We start from the raw sequence: 11080 nt of genomic DNA, 5'->3' as shown, positions 1-11080 counted from the left end.
TATATGTTTATAATTTAAAATTTAGAGTTAAAGATTTATGATTTAAGATCTAAAATTTAAAATAAATAAAATAATTTAAAAAAAATTGACTAATGTTAGCTGAAAAAAGTTAGTTTTTGAATATTACTCTAAAAGTGTCGCCTTCTCCTCTCCACATTGGTTAGAAGGGAATCATGAGCTACCAACCAGAGGAAGGAACGTATACGTTCAGGCCCACTCCATCTCCAAATTACTTTGAAGATTCTTTGTGGCGTAATCGAACTGGTATTAAGACTTTGATAAGGAGTTTTGGTACTGAAGGCACCATCCGACAGGATGCCCAGGCTAAGTAATTCTCATTCTTCCACGGAGATGGTGGGGAGATGACAGTAATTCTTTGGACCACATCTTCAAGCATCTAGGTACATAGCTTCCTAACATTCAAATTACCTGAAACATCAAGAAAGTTTGTAAGATAATTATCATCATTAATTGGATCACTTATCTGAAGAGCATAGTGTTCTAGAGATCTTATGCTTGGGACCCAATTGTGCCTCCAGATATTGATTGAGGATCCATTCCTAAACGCTAAATAAGGTTTTGTTGGACATTTGGTCAAGTATCATAGGCACCTTTTCAAATATTCAAACAGTTCATTCTCTTTTCTACAATGGGAACGACATCACAACCGCTACCATATTTAGATCTCAGAAATTTCGTCCATAGAAAATCCTTTGTTTTAATGAATCCCCATCCGATTTTCATCATCTAGGCATGATTCATTATATTGGCATGTCGAATGTCCATACTCCTAGACTTTTTTGGCTTATAGACTTTCCACCAGTTTAGCAGATGAACCTTTTTGGATTGATCCAAATCCCCAAATAAAGCTCCTGTATTATCCGTCCTGGCGAATTGAAAGGCTTCACTGATCTCAGCTCTAGCATGATATCCAACATTCTTAGAAAAGAAGACCCTTGTTTTTTCATTGCCCAATTTTTGGCCCGAGCTATCATACATTCAGGCATCTTTTAATGATCTTAGCTTGGTCAAGACTTGCTTTGGCAAAGAGGATTAGGCTATCTGTGAAGTAAAAGTAGGAGATACTAGGATTATCCCTTTTAAGATGAACTAGCTTCCAGAAATTATGATCAACAGTTGCACTAATAAGTTAACTATTTTGTAAGAAACATTGCATAAGTCGATGGGTCTCATTTGTCTCATACTTGTAACAGATTCAATCTTTAGGATAAGAGTGATCAGAATTTTATTAATCTCTCCAACCATATCCGGATTTAGAAAGATGTTGTGCATAAGATGACAAAGGTTAGGGCCTACCTTCTCCCATTGGTGTTTGTAAAAAATAGTCTGATACCATCCCTACTAGGAGCTTTTCAACTTCCCATAGCAAACATGGCTTCTTTAATATCTTAGTTAGTGATGTTGTGCGGCTTGTGCCCTATAAAGTTAAGATCCTCCTCGAAAAGAATAGGAAAAGCCTTATTAAAGATGAAAGGGAGCTAGAAAATTTTTTAGTATACAAGTTCATATAAAATGAGTAGGCTAAATTTTATAGAGGCCATTTATCAATGATCCAATTGCCATGATCATCTTGTAAGGTGTTAACTCTATTTCCTCTTCTCCTAATAGTAGTTTATCCATGAAAAAATTTGGTGTTATAATCCCTAAACTCTATCTACTTGACTCTAAATTTCTAATACCACAACATTTTTTCATGGCCTAAAATTTTTTCATATTGCCTCCAAAAAACACACTACAAGTATTTAAGAAAAAGATTATGATTATAACCCAGTGAGGTAGCAATACCTTGGACTTTTCTTAAGAGCTTTCTCTTTTTTTTTTAAATGTCTTTAAAAACGGTTGAATTCTAAACCTTAAGAGAGTCCCAAAAGTTAAAAACTCCATTAGACCAAGCCTATTGAACATTTATACAAGAAATCACAATATTATGAAAGTTAAGATGCAATAACCATATAGTTAAAAATCAAAAGGACCTTCTACTCCTACTAAAAGAAAAATTTGCATTATGCTGCAAGCAAATGGGGGTGTGATTGGACTTTAGCATAGGTAGATTTTTAGGCAAGCATGTGAAAAAGCAATCTATCAGTCCAAATTACTCAAATATCTATCCAACCTTTTGACAAGATCCCCCATTTTTCAAGTGAAGAGCCAGCTAGAAAATCCTATGTAAAGGAGATCACACTCTTAAATATAACTCTAAAACTCCATACAAGTTGTTGGACCCGCATGTATAGAACCACCACGACGATCAAAATCATTAAACATGGCATTAAAATCATCAAGGATACACCAATAGCCATGCTTCTTCCAGTTCCATCTTGAACCCCTTTGTGGAATATTTACCTATTTCCATGAAGAAACCAAATATTTTTTGTTACCTTCCGACCGGTCGCCATCTTCTAGCAATTTTTCATCTCTCCGCAGTTCACTAGATATTTGGTAGTTTTCCAGCAGTTTGCCATTTTTCCAATAATTTGCCACTTTTTTGGCAATTTTTCTGTCGGTTTGCCATTTTTTTCGACAATTTATCACTTATTCGGCAGTTGCTATCTTTTTGACAGTTTTTTTGGTAGTTCACCACTCTTTTGGCAGTTCTGTTTGCACTTTTTTGTAACAGTTCTGTCTACGTTTCAGTCTGACAATTTTGTCTGTGCTCATTCCGTCAATTTCTGTAATTTTTTACTTATTTCATTGTCTTAACTAAGTTTCAAGCTCAAGTAGTGGTCACTTGAGTTTGAGGGAGGATGATAGAATATATTAGGATTAATTAGTATTCATTAAAAGTATTTAGTATATTTCGAGATTTATTATAGGATATTACGTTATTATGAAATCAAGCATGATGAAGAGAGAGAAAACCTAGATTGGAGATTAAACGAAAGGATGCAAAAGTAATTTTATTATTGTTAACCACAAATATAAAAACAGGGGATGTATTTATACAAGATTCTAAAAAAAGTGCTACTAACAAAATCCGTACTCTAACTACTACGCTAGGATCACTTGTAAACATTGTTAAGGGGATCAGTTGTGTGTGAAATTTCAGGTGAGTCGGCCATGGATCGTGAAAGCTCTGATACCATATGAAATGAAGCACGAAAAGAGAGAAAATCTATATTAAAGATTGAATAAAAAGATGCAAAAATAATTCTATTATTGTTAATCACAAATATGGAAACAAATATGAAAACAGGAAAATATATAAGAGTTTAAAAGAAGTGCTACTAGTACAATCTACACTTTAGTTACTAAATTAGGATATTTTAATAATTCTTTCTCATTGGTTAATTACATCTATTATACCTCTCCCCAAACTCATGGCTGCCTGAAATGCAGCCTGGGGTTGTTTCGAAACTTGTCGAACAACTGGATCGAAACTGGTTTAGTAAACACGTCCGCTATTTGTTTAGAAACAGGGGATGTATTTATACAAGAGTATAAAAGAAGTGCTACTAACACAATCTGTACTCTAACTACTACACTAGAATCACTTATAAGCATTGTTAATGGGATCATTTGTGTGTGAAATTTTTGGTGAGTCGGTCATGGACCGTGAATGCTCTGATACCATATGAAATGAAGCACAAAAAGAGAGAAAATATAAATTGGAAATTGAACGAAAAGAAGCAAAAGTAATTCTATTATTGTTAATCACAAATATGGAAACAGAGGATGTATTTATACAAGAGTCTAAAAGAAGTGCTACTAGCACAATCTGCACTCTAACTACTATATTAGGATATTTTAGTAATTTTGCTCACTAGTTAATTACATATGTTATACCTTTTCCTAAACTCATGACGACCTGAAATGCAGCCTAAATTTATTTTGCAACTTGTCAAACAGCTGGATTAAAACTGGTTTAGTGAATACGTCTGCTATTTGTTCAGAAACAGGGAATGCATTTATTCAAAAATATAAAAGAAGTGTTATTAGCACAATATATATTCTAACTACTCCTTAAGATCTACTATAAACATTGTTAATGGGATCACTTGTGTGTGAAATTTCAGGTGAGTCGGTCATGGACCGTAAATGCTCTGATACCATATGAAATGAAGCATGAAAAGAGAGAAAATCTAAAATGGAGATTGAACGAAAAGATGCAAAAGTAATTCTATTATTTTTAATCACAAATATAGAAATAGGAAATATATTTATAGAAGAGTCTAAAAGAAGTGCTACTAGCACAATTTGCACTCTAGCTACTACATTAGGATATTTTAATAATTTTTTTCACTAGTTAATTACATATGTTATACCTTCCGCCAAACTCATGGTAGCCTGAAATGTAGCCTAAGTTTGTTTTGAAACTTGTCAAACAGCTGGATTAAAACTAGTTTAGTAAATACGTCTACTATTTGTTCAGAAACAGGAAATGCATTTATACAAAAAATCTAAAAGAAGTGTTACTAGCTAGCACAATCTGTATTCTAACTACTCCACTAAAATCACTTGTAAACATTGTTAATTGGATCACTTGTGTGTGAAATTTCAGGTGAGTCGGCCATGAATCGTGAATTCTCTGATACCATATGAAATGAAGCACGAAGAGAGAAAAAATCTAAATTGGAGATTGAACGAAAAGATGCAAGTAATTCTATTATTTTTAATCACAAATATAAAAATAGGGGATGTATTTATACAAGAGTAGTCTAAAAGAAGTGCTACTAGCACAATCTGCACTCTAGCTACTACATTAGGATATTTTACTAATTTTGTTCACTAGTTAATTACATCTGTTATACCTTTTTCCAAACTCATGGCGGCCTAAAATATAGCCTGAGTTTGTTTTGAAACTTATCACACAGCTGGATCGAAACTGATTTAGTAAATATGTCTGCTATTTGTTCAGAAACAGAGAATGTATTTATACAAAAATCTAAACAAAGTGTTACTAGCACAATCTGTATTATAACTACTACACTAGAATTACTTGTAAATATTGTTAATGGAATTACTTGTGTGTGAAATTTCAGGTGAGTCGACCATGAATCGTGAATGCTCTGATACCATATAAAATGAAGCACGAAGAGAGAAAAAATCTAAATTAGAGATTGAACAAAAAAATATAAAAGTAGTTCTATTATTGTTAATCACAAATATAGAAACAGAAAATGTATTTATATAAGAGTATAAAAAAAAGTGCTACTAACACGTCAATATGCACTCTAGCTATTATAGTAAGATATTTTAATAATTTTGCTCACTAATTAATTACATTTGTTATAATTTTTATTATTTTGATTCTCTTAACACCTATAAATATTTTTATATATTGTCTCATTCTCACACAATTTAATTATACACGCATATATATTTTTTTATTATTCTCTCTTACTTTTCTAACAAATTTTATTAGTTATATAATACTATTCTTTATTTTTAGCCAATAATTAGTTAATGTCAATTGTTCTCAGTTAATGTTAGTTGTTCTCGCTTTGTCAATGTCACTACTTACAATTTGGCAATAGGAGTACAAATATCATAAAAGAAATAAAGAATACAAATCCTAATTTATATATAATTTCCAGAATTAATATATAAGAAGGATACAAGATACACTCGTTATATATGCATTCATGATCATTGCACACCCTTGCTAGTTATTGCTGATAATGTATCCTCATTTTTTTAGAATTTTATATTCTTTGTTTGGTTTCATTTGTTACATTTATTAGATATATTATTAGAGAAAAATGCATTATAGCTTGGATGATGTTATTATTAGATTATTAGTTGCTTGACAATTGTGTTTAGCATTTATTTTGAACATTCTCTTTTGGAAAATAGAATCTAAATAAAACATTTGGGCCGTTAATTTACACACACACACATATATATAAACAGTTTGAATTTTTTCGTTATTGATTTTTAATAGTTAAAAAGTATTTTACTCTCAAAGATCATCACATGGAACATCATAATAACTATAAAAACTTGATTATAACACAGCTTTTAAGATCTTTCACTATACTAAAGATGATGGTTGAGGCAAAGTTTTTTAGGTCTAGCGGCAATTTTCAACATAATTAGAATAACCGCCTCAAAATTAATAAAGGTGGAAACTAATGTGCAGTCGACTTCATATGAAGTACCTGAGAGCCATTAGATGATTTGACTGATTTAACTAAATTTTTATCTAACGACTCTCAAATATTAACTTCACGTGAATTCGACTTTACCTGAGTTTTCACCACTAATAAATTTATTTGTGACGGTTGACAATTAATAGCTACAATTAATTTTTTACGCACAAAAAAAAGGGGAAATCCGAAATCTATTTGGTTCAAGATCCTTGAACATTGACGGCTATATATAGAAGTTACATATATATTTTCCATTTCTACTATGAATTATAAACTAAGTCCAATTTAACTTAGGAAAAATAAAAAACATATCATCAAAACATATATTATAGTTGGCGTGCAACAATTATTTATATCTGATTAAAGCTAATTATATATATATATATGTTTCCATTAAATAAATAATAAAAAGGAAAAAGAAGAAGCTAGCAAAAACTGCCGTAGACGCTTCTTCATTGTTTCTCATGAGTTTGTGCTTCATTTGATCCCGCCAGCTCTTTTGGGCTAATTCTCTTTCATTGTTTGATATGCAATTGGTGCATGCATGACACTACCACATTATTTTTAGGATTTGATAGGAATTTAACACTAATCATGATTCATGAGGACAGTTTTTTGGCCTTGCTTTGCTTTCTTGAACTTCCTTATTAATAATAATTGATTATATTTAATTTCGGTTAATTCTTGAAATGGAAAGTCTTTTGTAGCGCAATTTTGTTCGGTTTTGTTTAATTAACACACGCCGTTACACATCAACCTCATAATTAATCACAACAATAATGTTAGTAGCTCCAAGATATTTTTGGGTTTTACTTGAACTTTATATATGAAAGTAACTCCATAACGACACATTGCATGTGCCATATCCTTGTATATTGTTGTGGTTACTTGACGGTCATATATACTTTTGTTAACAAGAATAATTTTCTTTATTTATATTTTAAACGTGAATATGTTAGTGGATACTGATAAAATTGTGAAAGAATAGGAAAAAAAAAAAGATGAAAAAATTTTATTGATTGTTGATTGATTGAATTGAATTGAATTATGAAGGTAAAATTAAATATATAGAAAGCATTGCCTACGAAAAATAAAAGAAAAGATAAGAAGATAATAATAAAGACTAAAATTAGAACTGAATTTATGTATTCTATTAGGCTGAATTTGTGAGTCATGAGACTTTTTTATTGTTGTCATAGATTAAGGTGTAAGAATAGTTTAATAGATACAATTAGGGAAAGGCTCAATATTTATTATTTGTGATAAATATATATTTATTTAATAAGGATTTCAACACAAAATATGGGTTTAGATGGTAAAAAAGCATTCTTCTATTCATAATTTGAGTTTTATTTAAAAATTTATCGTTAATTAATGAATCTTTATATATATAAAATAAAATTTAAACTCTTACAATATATTTATTAAGCAGACAAATAAATTAACGAGTTAATCTAGATAATAATTCTTTAATTTACGAGGTGTCAAATAAGGTCCCAACAACTTGAGGGGATATCGATTATTAGGTCAACATATATTCATATATAATCAATTTTCAATATTATGCTCAATCGGTGCAATGCATTATTGTTCCCCACTAGGGGAAGAAATAACTTCCAATTCTAAACCCCTTAGCTTGTTTAATTTTTGTCGAGGAATTTAATAATTAAGCATATATATGCCGAATAATGGAATCATATCCCTATAATAATAGAGCTAAAGATATTACAACAAACAAAATCATAGCAGAAAAATGTGATTATACATATATATGTTTATTATTTATTCTCGGGAATATTATTGCACTATTCATCCATTTTATTGTGATTCTTGCATTGTGAGCTCACTCTAAGTAAGCACATCTCACACACACATAATATAAAAAAATTTTCGAGCCTACCGTCGTCCTGGTGTTTCAGTTATTTTTAACCGTTGATCTTAATTATAAAAAATATATATAATATATATAATTAAAATCAACGGTTAAAAATCACTGGTACAGCAATATAACAGTACACTTAAAAATCTTCCCATAATATATATATTATTCGTATTAGGCATGTAAGCTACAAACGGAGCAATAATATTAACCCTAGATACCTGGAATAATACAAATAACCATTAGAATTTTTTTTTCTTTTATTTTGTGGTGGCAAAAATTTGTTTAATTAAATATGTATGACAAACTTGGTAGATCAATATTCGCATGAAATATATTCTCTTGGTTTGATTATTATTCCATACTCCTTGAATTTATATTGCACCAGATACTTATTAATGATGTTTATATGTATGGTTAATTAATGAGTACATCAAGCTTCAAATTAAAAATGTGAATAGTCACTACTATAATAATGAAGCTCTTGAAAACTATCAAGAATATCAAATTAGCGAACATATTCATCCTACATCACAATTCTGAATTCTCTCACCTACTAGCTTGCATCATGATTTGATTATTATGGATCGGAGAAGATATAAAGAGAATGACCGATGAATAAAAACCAAATAAATTTCATCTCCAATTCTCCATTGATAATTTTTTAATATTATAATTTTAAATAAATCAATTAATTTTACAAAATTTATACTAAATCTAATAATTTTATAATTTAAATTTTATTAAAATGTTAGTTTTTATATATTTAATTTACTTTTTTTTATTTTAAGTAAAATTTCGATTATTTTTACTTGACTATTTGAACTAAATTTTTTTAGGTTTAATTACTCTGTTGGTCCTATAGTTTTGTAAAATTTTTAATTAAGTCCCTATACATTTTTTCTTTTTAATTGGGTTTCAGCATCAATTTTTTTTTTCAATTAAGTTCCTTTTAGTAGTAATTAGCTTAATTTTATAGGGACCCAACTAAAAAAAAGAATTGGTACAGGGACCTAAATAAAAGGAAAATAAAATGTAGAGATCCAATTAAAAAAAAATTGATGCAAGAATTCAATTAAAAGAAAAAAAAATATAAGAACCTAATTGAAAATTTTGCAAAACTATAGGAAACAGCAGAGTAATTAAACCATTTTTCTATTGTTATATGTTCCATGTGATTGTGTAGAGTGGATGTCCCCACTGTATTACAACATGAAATCTGGACCGTCCATGAGATCCATACTTCCCCTATTTATAGCATCACACTACTCTTTCATTTTCTTATGTAACATTACTACAATCAACTAATATTATACCTTCCTCTCTGCCCCTCACTCTTCATTCCCCTGCATCAAACTAAACTTGTTTGTGATCATCATATCAATGGCTTGCTTAGAGTTAGAGGTGAGTCTAAGTTTCATATAGAAAAAGCATAACATTATTTCAATATTCATTGCATAATTGATTCTTAAGAAACTTAATTAAAAGCAGGGAAAGTTGAATGATGATGAGGAGCAAGAAGAATTGACTCTTGATGGCAGTGTGGATTTGCATGGCCGTCCTGCTATCAGAACCAAATCTGGAACATGGCTTGCTGGAATTATCATTCTCTGTAAGCTTCACATTTATTTCATTATTTCTTCTTAATTAATTACTATTATTTAATTTTTTGAGAGGTACATAATAAAAATCACAGAAACATAACTACCTCCGACACATACAGTATAGTACACATGCAAATACAAATACAAATACAAATACGTAGCACGTATATAAACGGATAAACCTTTATGCATATATAGATGAAGATACTTTTATATAAAGAGATCTTTATTTAAAAATGATAATTAAGATTGATATATATTATGTTAGTAGTTTAATTAATTAAGTATGTTATGTTTAGTTTAGTAAGAAAAGATGATAGTTGAAATATTAGTACATATTATATTAATTTAATTAAATATATTATAGATATGTTATCAGAAAGAAAGGAAGGGCTGAAGTCATCTTATCAGTTAGTGATAAGAAGAAGATGAAAGTGTTACATTTCCGATGCAAAATCCAGAACAACGTAACTGAGGGGGGAGCGTGAGGCAAAGGAAGAAAGAGTAGTGATGTATTAAGTTAATTGATGGAGGCTTTTGTCTCCACGCTAAGTTTATAAGTTATTATAAACGATACAAATTAAAATAAGAGCAATAGCATGAGTATGTTACTGACACGTAGCCAATGAGTAATAGCTCAAATGGCATAGTCTCCTCATACTCAATGAAGAGATTGCGGGTTCGAGTCTCCTATCTTTGGTAAAAAAAAAAAAAAAATGTTACTGACACGTAACCTTTGCCTGTCACCACGACTTTGCATGACTTGTGTCCTTGCCACGTGTCACGATGCATATGTGCACACTTATATTAGAAGCATACTCGAAAGGAGCACGTGAGTAACACTCGCATTATTATTACTATAGTGGCTAAGTAGTTTTGCTTTTTTATTTGATAAATTAAAGGCTTGCTTTTATATATAAGCCGTCGTTCTATATATCTACATGCAAGGATTCAAGGAAAATTGGCACAGGTCACAATCCTGCAACTAATGAATCCTACTTTTGGGTTAATTTTTAATTTTTTTTTTTTTTACAATTGCTATTGCACGTCAAAAATCATTGCCTCTTGGGTTTATATTGATACTTTAATAAAATTGAATATTTATACAGATATTTATTCATATTGCTATGTTTTAAATATATGATTCTTTTTCAATATATACCATTAGATAATAATGTAGAGAGACAAATCAATTAGGTACCTATGCCGGCAATTAATGTTCAAAATGATTTTTGGGTTTAGAAAATAGAAAGATTATGCACAAACGTGTTCTACTAGGAACAAGGTGACACATTCATCGTCCACGGCAGAAAGTAGGTTCATGAATCATAATATGAATATAACTTATAAAAGCACATATATCTTTTTGTAAAAGAAATTATTTCTTTTCACAAAACCAGCCTTCGAAGTGTTATATCGTCCATGAAGCGGTGAAGCCATTCATTACTAAGGACAAAGGCATGACACTGCGTTTGTTTATAGATATA

General features: G+C 30.2%; 1 protein-coding gene across 2 annotated transcripts in view; it reads left to right on the top strand.

The window, feature by feature from the left end:
- Positions 9265-11080, top strand: part of LOC107642637 (protein NRT1/ PTR FAMILY 7.3-like) — a 4788-nt gene continuing 2972 nt past the window's right edge. Inside the window, exons 1-2 of one of the 2 annotated variants that reach the window (XM_016346050.2) lie at positions 9265-9393; positions 9481-9601. In XM_016346050.2, the coding sequence (XP_016201536.1) occupies positions 9373-9393; positions 9481-9601 (142 nt within the window). In that variant the 5' untranslated portion in view covers positions 9265-9372. The remainder of the gene's footprint in view (positions 9394-9480; positions 9602-11080) is intronic. The other variant, XM_021122902.1, reaches the window with a different exon arrangement.

This window comes from Arachis ipaensis, chromosome B05, assembly GCF_000816755.2.
Source record: "Arachis ipaensis cultivar K30076 chromosome B05, Araip1.1, whole genome shotgun sequence".
Taxonomy (NCBI): domain Eukaryota; kingdom Viridiplantae; phylum Streptophyta; class Magnoliopsida; order Fabales; family Fabaceae; genus Arachis; species Arachis ipaensis.
The sequence above is the reverse complement of the archived record's forward strand: the minus strand, read 5'-3'. Positions and strand labels throughout refer to the sequence as shown.